General features: G+C 40.9%; 1 protein-coding gene across 3 annotated transcripts in view; it reads left to right on the forward strand.

Annotated features, from left to right (window-relative positions):
* The window catches only part of XRCC5 (X-ray repair cross complementing 5), an 86,798-nt gene that overhangs the window by 22,911 nt on the left and 37,567 nt on the right, over positions 1–26,320 (forward strand). For 2 of the 3 annotated variants that reach the window (XM_027566975.1, XM_027566985.1), the window contains exons 10-15: positions 1,028–1,090; positions 6,246–6,383; positions 7,469–7,559; positions 11,869–12,002; positions 17,841–18,037; positions 25,020–25,113. In XM_027566975.1, coding sequence (XP_027422776.1) covers positions 1,028–1,090; positions 6,246–6,383; positions 7,469–7,559; positions 11,869–12,002; positions 17,841–18,037; positions 25,020–25,113 — 717 coding nt within the window. The remainder of the gene's footprint in view (positions 1–1,027; positions 1,091–6,245; positions 6,384–7,468; positions 7,560–11,868; positions 12,003–17,840; positions 18,038–25,019; positions 25,114–26,320) is intronic. The other variant, XM_027566993.1, reaches the window with a different exon arrangement.

Consider the following 26,320-nt stretch of genomic DNA (forward strand, 5'->3'; position numbering starts at 1 on the left):
AATAAGATCACATAGTTTTCCAGATTCCCTTAAACTGAGGGACACTAATATTTCTGGATTGAATTAGTGTGAAACTTTTCATTATATAAAATGGACTCTTTTTTTTTTGAATTGTGAATTACTCTTTTAAATTTTCAGGGGACTTTTCACTTTTTCTTCTTCCAAGTTGTCAGTATTCTTGGTATCTAATTATAGGATGGATAAGAATTTAGCCAGAAATTCCCCAAATGTCTGACTGTCCTTTGAGAAGTCATTTAGGTGCCTTAGGAAAAGGTATCATTAACTGTTCTTGAATCAGTCAACTATTACAGATTCTAATAAAAGGGCAAATAAATCTATACAAATGTAGCAGACTGAAAATATAAAATTATTCCCATATTTCTTCAAATAATGGTTTTCAGATGGGGAATGGATGTGAAGATGGAGGGTATTTAGATTACATGGGCCTCACCCCCACACCTTTGAGACTCAGTTTTCTTGAACTGCTGTTACTGTGAAAGTGCTCACAATTTCTCAGCATTAGAGGTGGGAGTGCAGAAAAAATATTTGAGAAGCATTACTTCTCTTATGGCACCTTCTTAGAAACTCTGGGCTCAAGATGACATAGATCAAAGAGATGTTGATCTTGGTTGATAGATGCAGGTGGTTATAATATCAGGAACTCTTAGTATTCATTTTCTAGTCTGTCTTTGACTCTGATGCTCTGCTAGTTAAGTAATTTAAAGGACAAATGGTACTCTAGTCTCTTGCAATTCATCAGTGCTTTGTCATTGCTCTTAGGATGAAGTCCAAACCACTTTGCTTATGAGACTTCATGATCTGATCTATGCTAAATCTTACTCATCTGACTTTACATTTATTGTGTTTAATTTATTTGAACCTCAAGTAGTAAGTTGTTTCTAGTGCCTGTGAATGTTTTTCAGCAAGAGCATTTTGAATAGAATTTCTTAATAACATGTGGCATTATGGTTTCATATGTTCCTTACTTTGGATCTAAACCAGTTCTTTTTCTCACTTCCTCGTGTAGGTCCACATGAAATATTTTATGGGAAATCAAGTTCTAAAGGTCTTTGCAGCAAAAGATGATGAGGTGAGTTGACAGTAGGTCTTTAAGGCAGGGCCACAGAATTGAATTGTCATTTTAAGTGAGTTGTTTGGGGCTTTTATAGTTTAAAATAACATTAATTCTTGCAACAGCAGTGGGAAAATTCACTGACCTTTAGCTTTGAAAATGGAGAAGTGATAAATGAGTTTGTCATAACATGAGCACAAGGCCTGAGAACATAGTCCTGCAATTGGAGATCAGGTGAATATTAAAAACAAAAATGTTTGAGCAAATATATTTAATTTGGGGATCTCATGGTCACAGGTTCAGGAAGTGTGGCATTAGGTTAATATTTTCATTTTCATAAGCAGAACATTTAGTGCTGGCTTGAACTGAACAAAGCTAGTGGAGGTAATGAAATTCCAGCTGAGCTATTTCAAATCCTAAAAGATGATGCTGTGAAAGTGCTGCACTCAGTATGCCAGCAAATTTGGAAAACTCAGCAGTGGCCACGGGACTGGAAAAGGTCAGTTTTCATTCTAGTCCCAAAGAAGGGCAATGCCAAGAATGTTCAAACTGCCAAAGTACACTTATGTCATTTGCTAGCAAAGTAATGTTCAAAATTTTTCAAGCTAGGCTTCAACAGTTCATGAACCGAGAATTTCCAGATATTCAAGCTGGATTTAGAAAAGGCAGAGGAAGCAGAGATCAAATTGCCCACAGCTGGTGGATCATAGAAGCAGCAACAGAATTCCAGAAAAGCATCTATTTCTGGTGTACTGACGATGCTAAAGCCTCTGATTGTGTGGAAACAAACTGGAAAATTCTTAAAGACATGGGAAAACCACACCACCTTACCTGCCTCCTGAGAAACCTGTATGCAAATCAAGAAGCAACAGTTAGAACTGGACATGGAACAATGGACTGGTTCAAAATTGGGAAAGGAGTATGTCAAGGCTATATATTGTCACCCTGCTTATTTGACTTATATGCAGAGTACATCATGGAAATGCCAGGCTGGCTGAAGCACAAGCTGATATCAAGATTACAGGGAGAAATACCAATAATAACATCAGATATGCAGATGACACCACCCTTATGGTGAAAGCAAAAAAGGAACTGAAAGGCCTCTTGATGAAAGTGAAAGAGAAGAGTAAAAAAGCTAGCTTAAAACTCAATATTCAAAAAGCTAAATCATGACACCCAGTCCCATCACTTCATGGCAAATAGATGGGGAAACAATGGAAACAATGACAGACTTTATTTTTCTTGGGCTCCAAAATCACTGCAGATGGTGACTGCAGTCATGAAATTAAAAGACACTTGCTCCTTAGAAGAAAAGCTATGACCAACCTAGACAACATATTAAAAAGCAGAGACTTTACTTTGCCAACAAAGGTCCGTCTAGTCAAGGCTATGGTTTTTCCAGTGGTCATGTATGGATGTGAGAGTTAGACTATAAAGAAAGCTGAGCGCCGAAGAATTGATGCTTTTGAACTGTGGTGTTGGAGAAGACTCTTGAGAGTCCCTTGGACTGCAAGGAGATCAAACCGATCAATCCTAAAGGAAATCAATCCTGAATATTCATTGGAAGGACTGATGCTGAAGCTGAAGCCCCAGTACTTTGGCCACCTGATGTGAAGAATGGACTCATTGGGAAAAGACCCTGATGCTGGGAAAGATTGAAGGCAGGAGGAGAAGGGGATGACAGAGGATGATATGGTTGGATGGCATCACTGACTTAATGGACATGAGTTTGAGCAAGCTCCAGGAGTTGGAGAAGGACAGGAAAGCCTGGCATGCTGCAGTCTATGGGGTTGCAAAGAGTCGGACAGAACTGAGCGACTGAACAACAGCAACAAAGCATGCTGAAGATCCACTTACTCACTGGACAGCTTCCATCATTGAGAAGTTTGTCTTATTCTCTTTGCCCCTTTCTCTTCATTCTCTTTCTACATCCCAGGAGGTTGTGTTTTCAGGCTGGTTTCTGTCTGATTAACAACCCGTGACTGTTACATCCTATGTGCACACCTGCCCTCTCTACAGATATTTCCTGTGCAGTCTTCAAGTCAGAACTCCCTTGGAAATTTTGATGTTAACTGGAGGCTTACCATCCTGTGTCTGTTTCAGACTACTTAAACAGGTCTCCAAGTTCCAGAAGTTATTTATATTTGGAACTGGTAAACTGGATGCAGAAGGCTTGTTCGGGTGGTGGTGTTAGGGATCTAGTCCTCCTTTTCCCCTCACCTCTGAAAGGTAGCTGGCTGCTGATTTAGTGAATGGATATGCCAATATCCATTAGAGCAGTAAAATTAAGAGAAGAAAATGCTTGGCTTCCACTCAATGTTGGATTTGTTAATGCACAGTAGGTGTATGTGACTTCTCAAATTTGAAACTCCTACTTCATGGATTTCTCCTGAATCACATCCTTTTGGGAATCATGCAGTTCAATATATGTTGTCAACACAACTGCATTTTTAACTTCTGCCGAAGTTTTAACTCCAGCTTAATGTCCTTTTACCCAAAGAAAATTTTGATCACTTCATGTGATTGCTGGATATGAGTAAGAAAAGTCACGTCACAAAGCCATGTTAGCACGTGTCATTGTCTAGACTTGCTAGCTCAGGTCAGGGCAGCCTTGTGGCTTGTGTAGTTCACATCCAGCCTTATACGGAACCTATAGATCACAGGGTCACTTTGTGACACTCAAGAAAAAAAAATTCTTCTACTAACGGGTCAGGGCTATTCTGTGGTGTCAGTTCTTGATGTCTTACTCAAAGAATAATATTAACTAATTGGAGCTTAATGAGATAAGCTGAGGAAGAAAGAAATTGTCATGGAAATTTTCAGTAAAAGATAACATGGAGAATACTTGTGTAGGTAGCAGGAAAGTAGGAGGGATGAGGGATGTGATAGCCTTCTTCAGATACTTAGCGGGTTATCATATGAAGCAGGAGCTAGACTCTGCTTCCTGCCAGAGGATAAATTGGAACCAACAAGTGGTCATTTTGTTCACAATGAAGAATTATTTTATCAACAAGGATTACTGTCTCCATATGGATTGGTTCCTTGTGAGATGGTCCAGTCCCCATTCCTGTAAGTTTCTAAGCAGAGTCTCCATCAGTCAGATGTGGAAGGCAAGTCCTTCATCATGTGGGTTGCCAAACTAGATGAATGCTTTTGTTTTCAACTCAAATATTCTAGGAATCTATGAATATATTCCTTTTTAAGAATATTTTCTTTGGTTATTAGCATTTTTTTTTACAGAGAATCTACACTTAGGTCCTGGTTTTCGCTGTGTGGAAGAGAAATGGAGGAGAAAGGAGAGGAAATGGAGCCTTAGTTGAGAATCTACACTTAGGCCCTGGTTTTCACTGTGTGGAAGAGAAGTGGAGAGGAGAAAGGAGAGGAAATGGAGCCTTAGTTGAGTTTCCCACAAGTGTAGTGTTGTGTTAGAGCAGACACTGGGGACCCCGTCCTTCCTTCTTTAAATACCTCAGTTGGTTCTGTCAAAGACATCCACATAAAAACTTGCAGATACATTGGAAGTAATCTCTTCTTTAGTTTCCCACTGTGCTGATATGGTCTCTTGTATGGGACTTGTTAGAATATATACATTCTGTACTTGGTACACTTGGCTATGGACAGGGAGGCCTGGTATGCTGCAGTCCATGGGGTCGCAAAGAGTCGGACATGACTGAGCGACTGAACTGAAGACATTACTTAGCCAAGAGTAGGCACTAAGTTAATACTCCTTGAACTGAAAAGGTAATCACTCTATCATGACATCTGTAGAGGATTTTGATGGCAAGATATTGATATCATCGTTTTTTTTGTGGAGAAGATGGGAATATGCATAGCTAACGTTGATGGAAGTTAGCTGTGGCCCCTGAGAAAAATACAAAGTGTTTGAGAGGTTAGTGAGAGGAGGGAGGGCTTAGTAAAGCAGATCTGAAATGGACTGCTTGTCAGTTTGCTGATTCTTGAGGATGGGTTCAAAGCTTGAGAGCCCAAGCTTGAGAAGCTTGAGAGAGAGTTTTGGGGAGAGCATTCCAGTGAGGAGAAATTGTACATGGAAAAAGCTACTGGGGCGGGAAAGCACAAGACTTGCCTGTGAATAACGATCTGCTCTACCGAGGCTGAGAAAGAGGTACCTGTGGAGGTTTTTATGGAAGAGAGTGACATAGTCAGCTCTCGGAACAGGGGACACCATGATGGAACAGGGCGGATAGAATGTGAAAAATGGCATAAAAGTCGAATTTGTAGAGCTTGATGAACACTTGAAGTTGAAGGACAGTAGGCAGGCCTTATCAACAACTTTCGGACTTCTCATTTGGAAATGATGTTTGTAGAAGGAGGGAGTACAGGCGGAGAAGAGGGGAGTGATACTAAAGTTAGTTTTGGTCATGGACAGTTTGAAATACCTGAGGTATAACAGTACAAGTTATCTACCAACTAGTAGGCTGTGTAAGTCTAGATCTTAGGAGTTTTAAAGCTGAATATACAGATTTTTGATTCATCAACTCATGGGACTGGATGAAAGACATTGTCACCAAAGTAGAGTTCTTTTAGAGTGAGAGGAGGAGAAAAAGGCCAAGAGCAGAATTTCAAGATTGGAAGACAAGAAGAGCTGGGGGAATAGTGGTCCACAAAGGTAGAATACCCAGAGGAGAGTGTTACTTCTGAAGCCAAAGAAGGAGAAAGTGTAGAGAAAGAGGGGTGGTCAGATGCTACTGAAAGGTCAAACAGATAGAATGGAGACTAAGAGTTTGGCAACTTGGAGATCACAGGGCACTTCAGAGTAGTTTCAGGAAGGAAATGGCTACGTAGCTGGTTTAGATTGAAGAATAATTGTGTTCTAAGTGGTGAAACAAGATTATTTCATGAAATTTAAGATGAAGGAAAAGAAGGTTACAGATAGTAATTTATGGAGAGAGGGCAAGGAAAAATTTTGTTTAGAGTTAGGTATAAATTCAGAGGAGAAGGAAAGTTGAAGGAAAAAGAGCATATAACAAAGTTCCCGAAGAGGTACAGTAAATGTGATCAAATGCAATGTGTACAGTGTAGCCTTCAAGTGGATAGAGGGGTATTTAATATCCGAAACAGGGAGAATGTGGATAGCAATCTTACAAGTATTCAGTTGTGCTGTGAAAATCCTCACATGTTGGACACATACTAACACAAACATCTCTCTTACTAGGCGGCAGCAGTTGCCCTCTCCTCCCTGATTCATGCTTTGGATGAATTAGACATGGTGGCCGTGGTTCGATATGTTTACAACGAAAAAACTAATCCTCAAGTTGGCGTGGCTTTTCCTTTGATCAAGGACGCATATGAGGTAGAACCTGCAAGTTGTTTATTCATATTAATTTTTTCCCTTCAGTTGCTTTGTTCTAAACAGTGTTTTTCAACTGTTCATGTGCATGGGAGGTACTGAGGGGATCTGGTTAAAATGCACATTCTGATTCTGTAGCTCTGGGGACGGGGGTTGCCTGAAATTCTGCATTTCTCACCCACTCCCACCTAATGCTGAGACTGCTGGTCTGGGAATCACTTTCAGTTGCAGTGAAAGAACATAAATTACAAGAGTGTACAAGGAGCTTCCTAATAAAACAACTGGTAAAAGTTGACTATGACTTACTGTTTGCCCAGTCCAGTGACTTCCTCTCCATTCTCATCCTTCCTGACGTCTCAGAACCTCAAGGGAATACAGATTACTTCCCTTTTTACAATAGTCTTTACTATGGATAAAGGCTGAGGGTGTGATTTTCTTGTGATCCTGCTGAATTTACGTTTTTTAGGGCTGTCCTGTTGAAAATACAGATCTAGATTCCTTGCCATTTCTTGTGTCTCAGCGAACTCACTGTGGCAGAAATGGAAGAGAAGGCAGGTATCCTGACTTCCATGTCAGCCTGCCAGTCACCTTGACTCTTCTCATCTGTTATGTTAGTCATGCGTTTTATAGATATTTGATAGTCTTTCTTTGAGCATTTCTTTTATATTTACTATTTTTGTACTGTTTGCAGTTGTGTACAACTTATCACAGGGCTTCCCAGGTGACTCAGTGGTAAAGAATCCACCTGCCAAGCAGCAGCCATGAATTCAGTCCCTGGGTCAGGAAGGTCCCCTGGAGAAGGAAGTGCCTACCCACTCCAGTATTCTTGCTGGGAAATCCCATGGACAGAGGAGCCTAGCGGGCTACAGTCCATGGGGTCGCAAGGAGTCAAACACGACTGAACTGAGCAACTGAACAACAGCAGTGGCTCATAGCAGAGATCAGAGCATGTCACTCTCCATGTCCTATACTTTTGCCTTCTAATTTTTTAAATCCTTCTGTTGAGCCATTTTCATAGCATTTGGGATCAGCTTTAAATTTTTCCATTAATTCAGTTGTCTGTTTTTATCTCCGCTGTCTCTCATTAGTGTTTAGTGTACATACAGCTGCCTTTCATGGAAGATTTGCGCCAGTACATGTTTCCATCCTTGAAAAATAATAGGAAATGCACTCCCACAGGTGAGTTTATTTCCATTTTGCTCACTGATTTGCTCTAAACACAGACTGGGGGAAACCACCTGTCTTTAGTCGTGTTTGAGGGCTAGGATTTCACAGGGTGGGATTATAGTTGACCCTTGCACACTGAAGAGGTTTGGGGTACTACTCCCCCAGTTGAATATCCATGTATAACTTTACAGGGCCCTCAGTATTCACAGATCTGTATCTGTGGATTCAGCCAATCTCAGATTGTATAGAAATGTACATATTTGTAATCCACATGTAAGTGGATCTGAGCAATTCAAACTGAGGTTGTTCAAGAGTCAACTGTAGTTGGATTCCAATCACAGTGGTATACAGTAATGATGAAAGGTGATTTTTTTCCCCAGTAGTAGGGATAGGTTTGCTCCAAACATTCTCCAGCATCCCCCTTCTGACTTAGAGGTTGTATCTAGGGAGCAGTTTAATGGAAATGGATGTACATTCTCTAATTATGAGCAGAGGGTTTGTCCTTCAGTGCAGTGAATTGACACATAGTATCAAACTTGTGACTGGTGTCCTACATGAAATATGATGTAACTTTAACCATACTTTTCTCTTTGCCCTTTCTTCCTAGTTCACATTTTCAGTCCAAGTCCTGTTGCTCCTTATTGCCAGGAGTTACTGGGAGCTTAATGAGAAGAGGCCTTTATTAAGCATCTGGCTGCAGATGTCAGGATGCTGTACACAGTGAATCTTACACACATAGATCCTGTCTTCCGTAAATCTCACAGTTTAAGACAATTATCATAGATATAATAGTGGGCTGAAATAGAGAATATACCAAAAAGAACACAGAATGATGAATAGATGTTTTAGTTGACAACTTTAAATCTGCCTTGGTGTAGGATGAGGGAGCTGTGAGGTGAGTTCAGAACTGGGTGCTCTCTGTATGTTGGGAGCAGGGTGTGGGAGAAGAGCCAATAATCAAATCCTCCATGTGGAGTGAGGCATGGACTTGAATGTGTAGAAGATGCCAGTGTATTATAATATTCAGTCTTTTCCTCTTGATAATTCCAAATTTTAAATGAGAAGAACATTTAAAAAAGAGAACTTTGTTGAGAGAGAACCTAATAGATATAAATCACTCAGGATCTAAAACATTATTTTTCGATCTGTTGATTTATTTCCTGTGAGTTGACACTTTTGTTTGCATTTGCTCCATTGGAAAAATAGATCATTAAAGCTGTTTGACATATTTCCCAAGTCAACATTTATGTAAGGGTGTGTGATGCCAGCGTGGTCTGGCCTGATACTAGCCTGGAGTAGCAGATGGAAATCACTGAATATTCACCCACACAGTTTCCACCTCCTTCTTGCTGCCGGGTGGACCCTGCAGTCGTCAGTGTGAGATGGTGCCTGAAGCCTCCGTTAGAAAGTGAAAAAATGGAACAGAAATGTCTCATGATAAATGTCTGTATGCTCATTCCTTTTGTAGTAGCTGTCTGAAAGGGATGTTTGAAAGGTGAAGAACAGAAGTATAATAAACTTTAAGGAGCTGCTTACTCTTTTCCGCCTTTTGCCTAGTGGCTGTGAATGATCCCAAAATAGCACTTCAGCTTTTTAACAGCTGAACTGCCATATGAATCAGCAGAATGAAAGTTCCTTGTGGTAGTTTAGGTAGAAGCATTTTGGGGAGAATTGCTTTGGGCTGTGCCATTTTTATTGACTGTAGATTTTTACTGGGAAGAGCTTGCTTTCTATCTGGTATCTGACCGACGTAAAGAAGAGGCCACCAAGTTTCTGTTCTCAAAGATCCTTAGAATTTGCCTGGAGTGGGGTAAGACATGTATGCAGGACATTTTTCCAAAGAAGACATATATATGAATGGCCTGCAGACACATGAAAAGATGCTTGACATCACTAATCAGCAGGGAAATGCAAGTTAGAACCACATCTGTCAGAATAGCTGTCATCAAAATGACAACAAATAACATGCTTGTGAGGATGTGGAGAAAAGGGAAATGCAGGGCACTGTTGTTAGAATGTAAATTGGTGCAGCTTCTATGGAAAACAGTACGGAAATTTCTCAAAAAATTAAATTTTTACCATACTATCCAGCACTTCTGATTCTGAATATTTTCCCACAGAAAACATAAACACTAACTCAAAAAGATATATGTATGCCTATGTTCATTGCTGCATTATTTACTACAGCCAAGATATGGGAGCAACTTAAATGTCCATCAGTAAATGAATGAACAAAGAAGATGTGATACACACACACACACACACACACACACACACACACACACACAGAGTGGAGTATTACTCATCTATAAAAAAGAATTAAATCTTGCCATTTGCAGCATGGATGAACCTAGAAGGTATTGGGTGGCTTTTTTGGTTACATTTTATGGAAAAACCTGAACAAACTTACTGGCCAACCCAGTATTATTCCAGGTAAAATAAGTCAGACAGAAAAAGAGAAATATGGTATGATTTCACTTAAATGTGGAATCTAAAAAACAAAACAGATGAGCAAACAAAACAGAAACAGACTCATAGATACAGAGAACAAACTGGGGGTTGCTAGAGGGAAGTAAAATAAGAGGATGAGTGTAATAGGTAAGAGTGATCAGAGGTAAAAACTTTTAGTTATAAAATCAGTCACAGGGATAAAACACGTTTTACATTGCAAATATAGTCAGTCAGTCAGTTCAGTTGCTCAGTTGTGTCCGACTCTTTGCAACCCCATGGACTGCAGCATGCCAGGTTCCCCTGTTCATCACCAACTCCTGGAGCTTGTTCAAACTCATGTCCATCAGGTTGGTGTTGCCATCCAACCATCTCGTCCTCTGTCATCCCCTCTCCTGCCTTCAGTCTTTCCCAGCATCAGGGTTTTTCCAGTGAGTCAGTTCTTCGCATCAGGTGGCCAAAGTATTGGAGCTTCAGCTTCAGCATCAGTCCTTCCAATGAATATTCAGGACTGATTTCCTTTAGGATTGACCGGTTGGATCTCCTTGCAGTCCAAGGGACTCTCAAGAGTCTTCTCCAACACCACAGTTCAAAACCATCAATTCTTCAGTGCTCAGCTTTCTTTTTGGTCCAACCCTCACATCCATACATGACTACTAGAATATAGTCAATCATATTGTAATAACTTTGCATGGTGACAGATGGTAACTAGATTTATTATGTTGGTGATTTTGTAATGTTTAGAAATACTGAATCACTACATTATACACCTGGAACTAATGAAATGTTGTAGATAAATTCTACTTCAATTAAAAAAAGATATGCATGCAGGTCTATATGACTAATGCCATGAGATTTGTGAGAGGAAAGAACTCTATCTGCCTTGCTGCTGCAGCTAAGTCGCTTCAGTCGTGTCCGACTCTGTGCGACCCCATAGACAGCAGCCCGCCAGGCTCCCCCACCCCTGGGATTCTCTAGGCAAGAACGCTGGAGTGGGTTGCCATTTCCTTCTCCAATGCATAAAAGTGAAAAGTGAAAGTGAAGTCGCTCAGTCGTGTCCGACCCTCAGCAACCCCATGGACCGCAGCTTTCCAGGCTCCTCCGTCCATGGGACTTTCCAGGCAAGAATACTGGAGTGGGGTGCCATAGCTTGTAAAAGAATCTACTCCCTCTGGTCCAGTGACGTCTTCCTGTTAAGTTGGTATACTCCAATACAGGTTATGTTAAATCCTTATAAAGCTGATGTTTCATTACCAAAGGAATGCTTTTAATGTTTTTCTCCTTTGCCAGTTACTAGTTTTTTTAATGTCAACTCAAGGGCTTCCTTGGTGGCTCAGACAGTAAAGAGTCTTGCTGCAATGCAGGAGACCTGGGTTTGATCCCTGGGTGGGGACGATCCCCTAGAGAAGGAACTGGCCCTGTAGTATTCTTGCCTAGATAATTCCATGGGCAGAGGTGCCTGGTGGGCTACAGTTCACTGGATCTCAGAGTCAGACACAACTGAGTGACTGACACTTTACTTTTTCCATAAATACCCAGTATTTTGAATTACCATATGGAAGGTGGGTTTTGTTTGACTGTGGTGCATTCCTCTAGAGCACTTTTGATAAGATATCCCGTTGTCAGAAGTTCATCAATTGGTAGACCTCAGAAGTACCTAAGAGACCAGCTATTCTAAACAGCTCTCTTTGCCAATAAGAAAACTGAGGCTTAGGTTAAATGACTTACGTAACTGGAGAATGCTTTTGGCAGGGCCAGGACTGTCTGTCCTGCCAATGTTGCTGTGAACATCTATGAATGGAAGGCCTTTGTTTGGGAGACTAATGGAACTAATCCTTGTTTCTTTTTGCTGTTTTGTTTGTCCTTGTCTTAGAGGCACAGTTGAGTGCTGTTGATGCTTTGATTGACTCCATGAGCTTGGTGCAGAAAGATGAAGAGGAGGGCACCATTGAAGACTTATTTCCAACCAGCAAAATCCCAAATCCTCAATTCCAGAGACTGTTTCAGGTGAGAGAGGAAAGATGAACCAATCATAGACTTTTTTAGATGAAAGAAAGCAGAGTGAAAAGTTAGGGCAAGTGGCTGGTCCAAGTCAAGTTAAGAGCTCAGTTGCTCTGTTTAATGAAAGATTAACACCTTTCTCTTCCTACTGAAAAGCGATTAAAAGAATACTCTGAATTTTTAGAAAAAAAGAAGTAATTTCAGATGTTCTTAAATATTTTTTTCTGGGAGAGGCTAGATTTTTGGTTTTGTGTCTTAAATAGGAGGGCAAAATAAAAAGCAGATTCTTCTGTTATATATATATATATATATATTTTTTTTAATAGAGTTTCCTCCTATGTTTTATGTGAATGAGACTTTCATTGTTTTTTAATATTCAAATAGTAGGGGATTTTTTAGGGACTGTGTAGTATATAACCATGACTTCCCTGGTAGCTCAGATGGTAAAGCGTCTGCCTACAATGTGGGAGACCCAGGTTCAATCCCTGGGTCGGGAAGATCTCCTGGAGAAGGAAATGGCAACCCGCTCCAGTATTCTTGCCGGGAAAATCCCATGGATGTAGGAACCTGGTAGGCTATAGTCCATGGGGTCGCAAAGAGTCGAACATGACTGAGGAGAAGAAGTGTTAGAAGTCAGATAGAGAGGTTATAGTATGAACTTATTAAACAGTAACTAAAGAAAAATTTAAATTTCTGAATCTTGGTCCAAGGGAATTAGAAGATGGAGATTGGATTAAAGGAAACTGGGAACTTGTTAAGGGACCTGTCTTATATGATGGAAGGGGAGGAATGGACCACTGATGAAGGTTGGTCCCAGTCCTGGAATAACCTGGTGACAGCAGGACATAGGCATCTCTGAACCCCACAAAGCTGTGAAAAGTCACCAGCAGCTTCTCTAGGCAGACTTCTCCCCGAAGGGGAGTGGAGGGCCTACTCTTATAACAGGCTGGGGAGAGGCAGGGAGGTAGGAGTGGAGGCTTCGTATTGGGGGTCCACTGATTGCCCCTTTGACTCATTTCTCAAAGCATCCTTAACTAACTCAAGTCCATGTTAGGGCCTGTTATGATTTTATGGGCTCTTCTACTCAAAAGAAGCTGCCTAGTTTTTTGATACTACACTGTTTCCTTTAAACTTACTTTAAAAAAGTCTTTTGTTCTAAAATCAGTACTATGAAGCTTAACAGGTCAAGATCTGACTCAGTAAGTATTTTTGTATTCTAAGTATAATCAAGTATAAATTACTTGTATAAATTCCTTTGCTGTCTTTGACAAGTGGACTTCAAGACCTGCTGTTTTTGACAAATGGCCATTGCCACTTGACAGAGAAGGGAGGAATAGATTAGTTGGTATGGAAAGCTTGCAAAAACAGGTCACCGTGGTGAAAAATAGAAACTTCTAATACTTGGTAAATTTATCAAGGGTGGGTACTGAACAGATGCAAGCCATAAATGCAGGCATTGTTATCTTTTAAAGCTTTAAGAACTGGCAACTTTGATTTTTACAACCTGCTAACTTTGTTTTGTTTTGTGGGGGTGAGTTTTTAATATGGCTTATCTGTATAAAGAAGTATCATTACTGGGGTATTTATAAATTGAATTCACTTTTTCTACAACAAACATTGCGTACTCCTAGTGTATGAAGGCAATGGCACCCCACTCCAGTACTCTTGCCTGGAAAATCCCATGGATGGAGGAGCCTGGTAGGCTGCAGTCCATGGGGTCGCTAAGAGTCGGACACGACTGAGCAACTTCCCTTTCACTTTTTACTTTCATGCATTGGAGAAGGAAATGGCAACCCACTCCAGTGTTCTTGCCTGGAGAATCCCAGGGGTGGGGGAGCCTGGCGGGCTTCCGTCTATGGAGTCGCACAGAGTCAGACACGACTGAAGCAACTTAGCAGCAGCAGCAGCAGTGTATGATGTGCTGGAGATACTGGAAGCTCACTACCTGAAAGGACTCCTCCAGGGGAATGAAAGAGAATAGAGAGAAGAGAGGAATAGAGAGTAGAGTAGTAAATTCATAGGCTCAACAGTGGTGGGGTACAAAATGCTATGGGAATAAGAGGAAAGAGAGATTCTTGCAAGTGAGTGACTTAGGAAGATTTCATGAAGGAGTAAAGCTGATGGGTGATGTGACGAGAGCATGCCAGGCAAAAGAAGTAGCACATGGGAAAACCAGAGAACACAAGAAGTGTGATGTATTTAGGGATCCACAAAGAGTTCCCTTTGGCTGGGAAATAGGCTCTATGGGAAAACGATGGGAAAGGTGGCAGGTAGCAGGCAGGTCATGAAGATCCAGTAATTTGGGTTTCTATCCCATAGGCAGTGGGAAATCAGTAAAGGCTGTTTTCAGTAGGCAGGTGATGTGAATTTTAGAAAATAGGTCTGATGGTGGCACAGGAGATGGGCTAGAGACCAGTTAGGAAACCTGCAGTGGCCCCTAGGAAGACTTGAGTTACAGCAGTAACAGAGAGTAGAGAAGAGAAAATTTAGAAGCTAGAGTGGATAGACTTTAAGGGATTGGGTGGTGGCTGATGAGAAATAGAAATTGAAGAAAACAGAATCCTAACTTGGACCACTGGAGGAGTGATGTCACCATGAATCAGGATAAGAAATATAGAGCGAACAGATAGAAAAGGTAGTTCATCTATTCTTGCAGGTGTTCAGTTTGAGTTATCTGTCAGCTATTCCAGTACAGACACTCAGGGGCAAGTTGGAAGTAGGGGTTCGAAGCCCAGGAGGGCCTTCAGGACTAAATGTCTGTACACTTGAGAGCCCTCCTCATTTAGATAGAAACAGAAGTGAATGAGGTCACCTGGGAGAGTGTTGAGTGACAAGGGCAGAGAACGAAGTCCTGAACACTGGTGTGACTGGACAATTAGGGAGAGACAGAAAGGCTGCTAATCAGTGTTCCTACTTCCCCGCCTCCTGCCGCCCCCCACAAGCTCAGAGAGGTAGAAAGAACTAGAAGGGTGTTGGAGTCAGACATTGCGCAGTGGTGAAGAGAGCTGAGCCTGGCAAAGGGCCTCTGGGGTTTGTAGTGATGTCTGATGACTTCAAGGACCCGGCGACAGTGGAGTGATGGGGCAGGAGCCAGGTTACAGAGCCTGGAGGAGAAAGCCGCACTGATGAAGGGGAAGAGAGAGAGAGGAACCGGGAAGCTACAGGAGGAGGTAGGACCCAGGAAGACTTTTCTTTTTTTTTCTTTTAAAATGTCTTATAACTAAGGGTGAATGAGCTGGGAGTAGAGGGCAAAAGGGAGGAGAGGTTAACAATCAACTTGTTGGCAGGAGGAGTTAATTTAATTCTAACTTTAGAAAGAAATGCTGAAAAATATCCTTGGTCAAGTGTACATACTCCTGCCTTTTAAATAATTGATACCTGGTTGCTAAAATCAACATATTAGTAACTTACGAGCTAGCCATGTGGCCTGAAGTTTTTATTTTTTATTCCTCTAGTCTTTTTCTAATTGTAAAAGTCACATAAAGGAAAATAGTTGCTTAAAGGAGAAATTAAGTAGACTGAGGACTGAGATCTCAGCGTCTTGGCTACTGAAAAGTATGATTTTCTCATAACCTGTTTTTTTTTAATAAATTGAAATTTTTTTATTGAATTTTTACCCCACTGAGCCTTATTTAAAATGTGACCTTTGAGAAAACATGAGAGTTTGATGGTTTTGAATATCTCTTGTGGGTTCCTTATTACTGACTTAAGGATAATGATACTATTTGAAGAATTGCCTAGAATTCACAGTTCTTTCCCCAAAAATGTCACTTGACTATCATAGATAGAATCTCCTAGAGTATTTGAGAGGTAGTATGCTGTGTTGGGTACTTAGATTTCTGCTTACTTCTTAGGACTTTCTAAATTGTTTTAGGTATTTTAATGACTGACCTAAGGGAGAGCGTGGTGAATTATAATTTATTTATGAGAAGGTCAGGGTAGATTCACAGAGTTTGAGATCTTTTTTGGTTTCCCCTTTTGCTGTGTATTAAACAGGCCCAATGTCATTGATGTGCCAGGGAAAGTAATTAGGAAAAAGGAAATCAGGACTCTGAAACAATGAATTTACCAAGAGAAGGAAGGCTTGGTGTTGGTCTATTGAAATCAGGGAGCAGTACATGAAATTTCTAGAGGAGATTGGTATTTAATTCCTACCTCGGGGTTTTCTTAATTTATAAAACATTGACTCTGATGATATTTACTACTTAAGCCCAAGTATCTTTTTTTTAGAACTAAGAAGTCTAGCTTCCATTTTCGACAGGGTAAGAAAACAATACATATATACCTTGTGGTATGAAACAGTAATTTTAAAGTTGTAGGAGCTATTCAGTTCCCTGGGTTTTTTCTTCACAGTTACTAACATATAAATTGTTTTAAAAAGTGGGAATAGGAGTTTTGTTCTCCAGCCTAATTTTGTAATTATCCTCTAGCAAGGGGAATAAAACATCAGTATATTCATAAGTTTCACTTTTTCTCTTTTTTTTCCCTAAATGGTTACTTTATTCTTTGATGACATTCCTGCATTCCTTTTACAGTATTTACTTTTCTGGGCAGATAACAGTGCTTTGCCAAGGCCTGGCTTCCTAGTCTGAGAACAGTTATCAGTGATTGAATAGAAGTGGCCTGCTGTCCAGGTTTCCACTTGCGTGAGCAGTGGAGAACCTGTCCTAGCCTTGACCTTGGCCCCACTCCTGGTGCAGCTTCCTGAAACCTCTGTCAGCAACTGGAATTCTGAGGAAGAGCACCGTATTCACTCAGCCAGTATCTGTTAGGTGCTTATCATGTTGAGGCGCCATTTTCAGCACTTGGGATTCTGCAGTAAATAAAACCAGCAGTGTTTCTACTTTCAGGGGGAAAGTGGAGGTAATAAGTAAACTAAAAGGTTGATAAGGTAATTTTAGATAATGATAAATACTGCACAAAATACAACATCAGGTTCACGATAGAGAATGACTGGGTGGTAAAATGAAGATAAAGGTCTCCTTCATATAGTGTCAGGGGAAGCCTCTCAGAGAGGTGATAAGTGAGCAAAGAACAGAATGATTTTAAAAGGGCCAGCTCCATTGAGATCTAAGGGAAGGCAGAAGAGGCCAAGGAAGCCTTACACATGGGACCTAAAATCTGCAGAGAGCTGGTCTTTGAGTGGAGAAGGAGGAGCCCAGACTAGTTGGGTTGTGGTGAGTAAGGAGGAGAGAGGCAGTCAGCGGCTCTATTATGGTTGACTCCAGACAGGAGAGCCATGAGAGTGGACATGGGAAGACCAGTTAGAAAGGGGTTGTGGTAGCCCATGTGAGAGGTGAAGGTGCCTGGACAAGAGTGCTGTGGTAGAGATGGATGGAAGTGAGTGGATGACTTGGGGAGGTTGGAGAGAGACCTCTGGTGTCATCTCTTGCACAGTATTCCTGGGACTCAGTGAGCACCTACCTTTAGCACCTGATTTATCCAGCTCGTGTTGTTTTCTAAGATGGTGCAAGGGAGAAAGCACAGCATGCTGAAGGGAGATAAAAGGATTATAGCTGAAAGGTTATACTCCCAAACTGTCAGAGGCTGAGGAAACCCCGTATGTCTTCCATGAAGCCAGAGCAGGGGACTCTTTTTGTGGGATGAGGCTCTTTTCCAGGAGGGCTTCAGCTGACAGTGCTTCTAGGCTGGGGTCTGTTTTATGGTTGCTTTTAGACATTACCACCGTCCTGCTAACCAGGGCGGTTCTGGGTCGGCCCGCTTTGCTGTCTTTGACTAGTGGTAGGAATCTTGTAGCCCTCCCAAGCTAAAGATGGAGGATCACTGGTCAGCTGTGTGTGGTGTCCACGTCTGCATTTCACAGTCCTTACTCCTCTTTCACAGTGTCTGCTGCACAGAGCTCTCCATCCCCAGGAGCCTCTGCCCCCCATTCAACAACACATTTTAAGTATGCTGGATCCCCCCACTGAGGTGACAGCTAAATGTCAGGTTCCTCTCTCCAAAATAAAGACCCTCTTCCCTCTGACGGAAGTCATCAAGAAAAAGAACCAAGTGACTGGTCAGGACATTTTCCAAGATAAGTAAGTACTCAATGGAGTTGTGTGTGAGGTTAGAGCACAGAAGACTGGTGGTGGTCTTGGAGGGGCTCTGTCATTAAGGATTGCAACCTGGGTTTGTAGAATCACAAAAGTGGGAGAAAGAAAACTCTTGCTGTTTGAGCCTTGCATTGGAAATCCAGCGTGGATACGTTTTATCCTGCTTGTGCATCTAGAAATTAGAGCTACCTTTAGGGCTGTTGACTTTTTGATCCACGTCAGATTCTTAGTGAATTTTATATATATATATATAGGAAGATAAACCGATCTTTGAATATCTGCAACTAAATTTTACCATTTTTAAAGTAAGGTACTGGGGATGAGAGGAGAGGGGTGAAAATCATCAAGTTTTTCATTTTGGGGGTAGGCTCTTAGGAGAATATCAGTGAGATTTTTGGAAGGAAAATTGGGAGAATAAGAAACCTGGCCGTCTGCAGCTGTGCTCTTACTGTGTTGACGTGTTTAGTTATACCATTAATGAGGTAGTTACAGTTTAAGATTGTAAAATGGTTTTCATGCCCTTAGATCAAGCTTGCAGGTAGCTATTAAGTGTTTTTTCCCTGCACATCAGAGTCTGTTTAGAATTATATAAGTTTCCATTCAAAGCAGAACACAAACAGACCTTAGGCTGTTCTTATCCAGAATTATTTGGGTGTATGACATTGATTTCACCAGGTTTTGGTCTGATTATTGGTAACTTTTCCCCCCAGATCAAAATGATCTACTCATTTTTGTAGGTTGTATGCTGAGATCCTATTTTAGATCACAGTTTTTTTTTTTCCTTTTTCTTTGATTTCCTTCCCACAGCTGTGTCATTATTGACAAAGTTTTTATTTGTCAGTACCTGATTGGAACCGTATTGAGTAACTTCCAGAAATCTTCACAGGGTTCTGTAAAGTGTTAATTCAGTGAATTATCTTCCAAGTTAAAAAGACATCTTTGCATTTTTTGTGGCTTTTAAAGGCTACTATCCCAAGCTTTGTCAGAATTGGGGAAAAAAAGAAATCGTAGGGTTTAAAGATTCTATCTTGTGCATTTCTAACACATCTAGAGAATTTTATGTTTCTCTTTAGTCTGTTGTGCCTTTTTCTACATCAGAAGATTGTCGCTAAAAACCCTCTTTCCCTCTGCTACCTTCAGCTACCTCTGCATTCCTCATGTCTCAAAGCAGTCAATAAAACTCTGAGTCCATTTCTTCCCGACAGGTCTCCCAACAGTCATATGGCTATTCTCTCTGTTTTAAAGCTCTCTTTCACGATCTTGATTACCTTCCTGTGTCGTGGGAAAGAAATGGGCCATTTTCCCCTCCTCCTGTTGATTAAAATGTAAATTAGCTGGTTTAAAAAAAAAAAAAAAAAACTACTGAGACCCAGACCCTGAAGACTGTTGTTCTGTGATTTGATCCCTGCTTGTTCTTTGCTCCCATAAAGGTTCAGTTTGCCACACAGCCAAGTGAGCTGCCTGGGACCAGAGAATAATCTTGCTCATACACACCTACTCACACTCCAGTGCTCTAGTCTTCCTTCTCAGAAATCTTAGTTTTTAAGAATTGCAGAAACAACACATTTAAGAAGTATTTATGGAGCACCTCGTATATTCAAGAATGACTCAGTCCCTTCTGCAAGGTTCTAGAGACTTTCAGTTTTTATGATTAAACCCCAGTCAGCTTTAGAGGTGGTCTCCCTAAGGGAAAGAGAGATTGCTTACAAAAAGCTATAATTTTGTGTATATTCAACGTCCCTGTATCCAGGGTACATATTTCCATGATGATGATGGTGATTTCAAAGAGAAAATAGAAGCCCATAATAGGTCAGAACACCTCGGTTCTCCAGCCCATCTTACCGAAAAACATATCTATCTGCCTTTACTTCCTTTCTTCCTGTCTCAGTGGAGGAGAATACCACATCCTGTCCCGAGTTAACCCTTTAACCTGTGTCCTAGGATGCCTGGACATCCTTCCATCCTGTCTGGTACCTTTCAGTCCACTAATAATTGCTTCCTTCCTTCCTTCTGTGATTTTCAGCTTCTCCCTCTGTACCAACCCCCTTCCCTCCACACATTAACATTTTATTTCTTTCCTCTAAAAGAAAATGAAATAATCCTCTCAGTTTCCTCCCTCTAATTACTACCTGTTATCATCATCTTTCCTTCCACAGCCAGGCTTATTAGAAGACTAGCCCACACTGCTGCTGTTCCCAGCGCTTGTTGGCCCAGGCTGATGCCTCCACCACACCCCTGCACCTGGTCTCCTGAAAGACACTTGCTGCTAGGTTTACTTCAGCTTGGCAGTCCTTTTCTTACTTGACCTCTTTGTAACACTTGACGTTGTCAGTTATTCTTTCCCTCTTGAAATTCATATATCTTCCTTAACTTCAGCTTCTCCAGACTTTTCTTTCTAAACCTCTGACAGCTCCCTCTCAGATTCCTCTGGGGCGGCTTTTCTTTCCCCATGAGTCTTGCAGATTGATATTTTGTAGATCTCTTTCTCTGAAAGGGCTGACATTTATTGGATACAGGTATGTTCTGGGAGCTTTACGAGTATTATCTGTTTGGATCCTCCTGGCCACCCTATGAAGTAGGTTCTTTTATTTACTCCATCTTAAAGCTGAGGACCCTGAAGCTTAGAGAAGATAAGAAACTTGCTCAGGATCACAGCTGGTTAAGTGTTAGAGTGAGGATTTAAACGTGGTAGTTCGACCCCAGAGCTTATACTCTCAAGGATTATGCTGTGTTGCATATCCTAAGACCTTAATTATTTCACATATGGGTCTTCAAAATAACTGAACACCTGTCTATCCTAAAATATTTCCATCTTATCTACTAGAGCTTAACTGTCTACAGATAACTCAAGGTCAATATGTCCAGAAATTACTTTATCACCTTCTTTGTCTTTCCACACTCCTTTCAGCCCTCTCTTCATGTTATTATTTTCAATTTTTTAGTGAATGACACCTAATTTCTAGGGAGTCATCCCTTTTCTTCACTTTCCACATCCAATTGGTTTACCAGGTTGATTTAGATTTACCTCAAGTTTACTCCTTTCACTTCAGGTTAGTATAGTGGCTAATAGCATTGATTTTAGAGTCAGATAGATTGGATCAGGAGAAGGCAATGGCACCCCACTCCAGTACTCTTGCCTGGAAAATCCCATGGGTGGAGGAGCCTGGTAGGCTACAGTCCATGGGGTCGCTAAGAGTCGGACACGACTGAGCGACTTCTTTCACTTTTCACTTTTATGCATTGGAAAAGGAAATGGCAACCCACTCCAGTGTTCTTGCCTGGAGAATCCCAGGGACGGGGGAGCCTGGTGGGCTGCCGTCTGTTGGGTTGCATAGAGTCGGACACGACTGAAGCGACTTAGCAGTAGCAGTAGCAGCAGATTGGATCAAAACTCAAACATTTCTTTTTAATAGTGGTCAAAATCGGCAAGTTGCTCTGTGCCAAGCTGTGATAACAAATACCTGCCTTTTAGGAGAGTCATTAAAAGTACAGGGTTAGCTGTGGACCCCTCACTGTGTGCTTAAGACAAAGTCAGGCCCTTTTGACTCTTGATTTTGCTCATTTGTAAAAGGACAGTTTATAATAGCTAACTCAAATGCTTGGCATCATGATTAATGGTAAGCATTTATTTAAAAAAAAAAAAGGTTAGTTCTTACTGGCATTGCCCACTGCCATTGCTTTTATGTAGGTTTCACTTTAGCCTGCTTTACTGATACAACCCCCTTGGCCAGTTTCCCTCATTCCAGGCTTCCCCTTCCAGTTCATTCTGCAATCTGCTATCTGAGTGATTTTTTAGAAAACAAATCTGATCACATCACTCCCTTGCTTAAAATTCTCTAATGCAGTGATTCTTCATCAGTGTGTTTGTGTGTGATGGACCCTTTTATCTTCTAATAAAAACTATGAACCATCTCCCCAGGAAAATGCCCCAACATAATAAATTTTGCATATAATTTTGGGTGGTCACAAATTCCTTGATATCCTTCTTGGATGCCTGGTTAAAAACCTTTGCTCTCATGGCTTTCCATTACCTTCAGCTTCAGATCAAATTCTGTTACACAAATGAGAAAACCCAGATACACAGAAGGAAAAGAAGTATCTATCTTGCTAACTGGAGAACCACTTTCTGTCCTCAGAAGTTTTTATGCCTACAGTTTAGATATTTTCTATGTTTATCTCTCACTACTTCCCAGCTTGTGCCTCATGCCCCAGCCCGGTACAGCCTCTCGCTGTTCTCTCAAAGGGATGCACTGCTTACCACAATATTTTGTTAATTGCCTGTTTATATATTATCTTTCTTATTTGACTGAACTTCTTGAAGGTGATGATTATGTATTCTCGTGCTGGTACTCAGCCGTGTCTGACCCTCTATGACGCCAAGGACTGTAGCCCACCAGGCTCCTCTGTCCATGAGACTTTCCGGGCAAGAATACTAGAGTGGGTTGCCATTTCCTTCTCCAACCTTACAGATTATAAGAGGCTATATTCATAAAATTTGCTAATCTGCTGCAGAATACTAGGATAGGACAGATAATTTGCAATTGTCTACTTCCTAGTTTTCTGCATAATAAAAATTGCTAATGGTTACAAATTTTAGAACCTAGAGCCTAAGAGTAAATGAACTAAGGTATATGTACTTGTAAATGAGCTGCTGCTGCTGCATCGCTTTAGTCGTGTCCAACTCTGTGCGACCCCATAGACAGCAGCCCACCAGGCTTCCCGTCCCTGGGATTCTCCAGGCAAGAACACTGGAGTGGGTTGCCATTTCCTTCTCCAATGCATAAAAGTGAAAGTGAAGTCGCTCAGTCGTGTCCAACTCTATCGACCCCATGGGCTGCAGCCTACCAGGCTCCTCCATCCATGGGATTTTCTAGGCAAAAGTACTGGAGTGGGGTGCCATTGCCTTCTCCGTAAATGAGTTACAAGGTATATACTCATATATGAAAGAAAATGAGAAAAGGAGAGACAGCAACAAACGGTCTAGGGCCCCAGCATCCAGACGCAGCAGCTGTTAACACTTCTGTGTCTGCCGTGACCTCGCCTGGATGATGTGTACTTTCCAGGGCTCAGCTCATTCTTAGATAACTTGGGGATGAGAGTCATTGCACTTTCTCACTTCAAATAGACATTACGAGTTTAATATATATAAATTTCCCATTAATCCTGTTAAGTGTTTCAATCTTGAGATTATTAAATGTATTTTTACTGCTTCCTGCTCTTTTCTGGACTGGCCTTTATCTGCCCAGTTCTGGAGAATTGGTATGTATGTTTTCTAATTCTTCCTTCCCTAGAATCTTATTTGGGAGGGTTGAAGCAGTTCCTCCATGTGATTTGACCTTGTGTTCTCACAGAACTTAGCTTTGTATGTTTGATGCTTTTTAATACTACTGTATAAGTTAATTTGTACTTTTGGAAGAGAAAATGTGAATAGTCGATATATGCATGGTGTTTTTCATCTTAGTGTTTTCCTGAGGAACAAACTGAAGGTCAGAGAGGACAGTCACTTACTAGACTCTAAACGTACAAAAATTAATACAGAGTCAGTACCTTCAAGAAGGTATAAAACTCCAGGGCTACCCAGTAGCAAAAACTGAGACTAGAGTCTGGATGTTTTTAATCTGTAGATTTTCCCTGAACCCTCTTATCTTTCTCTTGGGAAGAGCTGGCAAAGGTTAACTAAAGTGGCTGTGACTTTTTTTTTTTTTTTTTTAAGAACTACTCAAATTCTGATAGAATTTCATCCTTCCTCAGGTTTGTGCATTTTCCCTTGTTTTCGTCAGCAAGGTTTTGTGTGTTTGTTTATTCTGCTTGAAGGAAAGAGCTCTGAATGACTCACCCCTTATCTTTTCTTTACTTCTCAAAGGGAAGAAGGCAAGTGGTAAATGGGAAAGATGTCAAGTAGTAAAACTTTTCATTCGTGTTTATAAGACTGTAACGATGACTTTAGTTCTTTCATCAGGCTGGAAGAGGAGATTCATTATTGAAGTATTATTGAATAAGCTAACTTCTGTCATATTTTTCTTTGCTTTACTTTTAGGATAACCTCTTCAAGCCTTACTGTCTGGAAGTTGGGCTTTTGAATAAAAACATCCCATTTAGAATCGTAGTTCTTAGTTACTATTTTCCCTTCTCATTCAACCATTTCTTGGCAGCTTCTCTTCCCCCAGATTGACTATTTGGGAGAAAAATCTTCATGTCTGTCTCTTCTGTAGCTTAAGTAAGATTATGGTCAGAGTCTTTGAATCTTTCTTGTCCTTTGCAATTAACCTGACCTCCTCTCGACTTTAAGGCAGACTGTTAAAGCCAGCCTGTTACTTGAGGCAAGATGTTTGATACACTTCTTTGGAGTCATCATTCCCTTATCACACAGATGCTTTTGCACTCTCTTAGCATATTGCCCAAAACACAATTAGGTTTATAAAGGAACATATTAAAAGTTTTCTTTTGAAAGTGGTTTTTTATAGTTTAAGACTTCTTTAAGAGCACGCTCTTGCATATTTAATTAAGGATTGTCTAGTAAGTTTTGACAGCTGTAAGTAGGAGCTTATAAAACTCTCACATTCATGATGAAGAAGATAGGTTATTAGACACAAAGGTCTTCTATGTGTCTGGAAAGCTAATATTACTAGCTATCAATTCTCAGGTAGAAACTAGCAAATAATAACCGAAGGGTAAATGGGTTTCGTGCTGAAATGTGAAGTGTCCATGACCTGTGCTTGCAGTTTCATCTTTCGAAAGGGCTTTGTGGTGCAACTGCTGATTAAGCCCTGGCCGCTGCAGTTGCTTGGTCTGTCAGGAGCTTGGAGCCTGGGAAGGGGAGGCAGCTGCTTGTAAAGGAAGACTAAGTGTGGCTACTTGGTTTTGATTCTTGAAAAATAAATTTATACTTTTCACATCAGCAGTTCTGGGTTTTGTATTGTTTGTTCTATTTTAAGGGGAGGAAAAAAACCATTTATTTCTTTTCTAGTCATGAAGAGGGACCCACCTGTAAAAAACTGAAGACTGAGGAAGAGGAAGCCCACTTTAGTGTCTCCAGTCTGGCCGAAGGCAGTGTCACCTGTGTAAGCAGAGCTCCTCTGCTGTGCTCCCTCTTTTGGGGAAGTTGGGACTTGGGGAGTTGGCATCAGTTTCTGTTGGTCCTTTGATGTAGCACTTTCTCTGGTCCTTTCAGTATGTAAGCCATGTTTGTCCATCCCACACTTCTTCCTTTCTTCTTTTAATTATTGTCCGTGAATCACCTGTAGGATTATTTATATGATATGTAGTATCAATACATAGAGCACTATATACAGCATGAAACATCACTTTGTAAAGTTTTTCTGGTGACTTCATTTTGCAGCTTTCTGTTTAGTCACAATGGTAGGATAAGTGGGGGCTTAGTGATAGGAGTCTTATCTCCAAGTATATTAGCTTTAAGAATATAAGTCTCATTTCCTTTCTGATGTACAACTCACTAGTTTAGGATTTCTCCAAACCATGTATCCTTTGACACTTGAGATCTTTAATGGAATGGTTTTTGGAACTTGAACCTATTGCCTTATTTTAAGTGACATTGTTTTGAATCAGTGGATCTTAAAAATTGTTCTTTACTACTAGCCAAATAGACTAGAAAGGGTAGCTAGTATTAGGGCATGCCTTTTCCCCTCCTGAAAAAGCAATGCTCCAGAAAAATTGAATGTCTAAAATATTATTTGGATTTTAGTGCAATATCTTTATAGTAAAGGGAAAAAAAAAATCATGACCTTTTTTATTCTCGAAGCTCTTCTGATGCTATATAGAGCAGACTGGAAATCCAAGTACTTTTGTACCAGCGTTTACCAGCCTTTATAGAACCCCATTGTCTTCTCCCCCTTGAACTCAACTTAGCCCCTATTAAGGTTGCGATCAGAAGATGAGAGACACGGTCATGATCAGAAAGTGCCATATAGCGTGGCAGAGACTTTTGTCTTTGGAACTCTCCAACCTAGCACTGATTTGTTTTTATTTTGGGGCCATGTTTAATTTGGGCATGTTTGAATAGTCTACCAAGGTTTCAGTGCCACAGGTTTGATCAGCAGCAGTCTCCAGAAAGGACAGTTCAATGAATCAGGGCATCAGGCTATCAGTTCCTGTATCTCTTAGTGGGACAGAGATACTCTGAACTGACCCTGCACCGCAGCATCCTCCCCGTCCTAATTGGTTGGGTATCAGGATGGACAGGTAGTCTGCCTGGTAAGCTAAGCTGCCTGGTGCCTCGGGCGTCAGACTTCTGACCCCTCTGGAATGAAG

This window comes from Bos indicus x Bos taurus, chromosome 2 (genome assembly GCF_003369695.1).
Source record: "Bos indicus x Bos taurus breed Angus x Brahman F1 hybrid chromosome 2, Bos_hybrid_MaternalHap_v2.0, whole genome shotgun sequence".
In the NCBI taxonomy this organism is placed as follows: domain Eukaryota; kingdom Metazoa; phylum Chordata; class Mammalia; order Artiodactyla; family Bovidae; genus Bos; species Bos indicus x Bos taurus.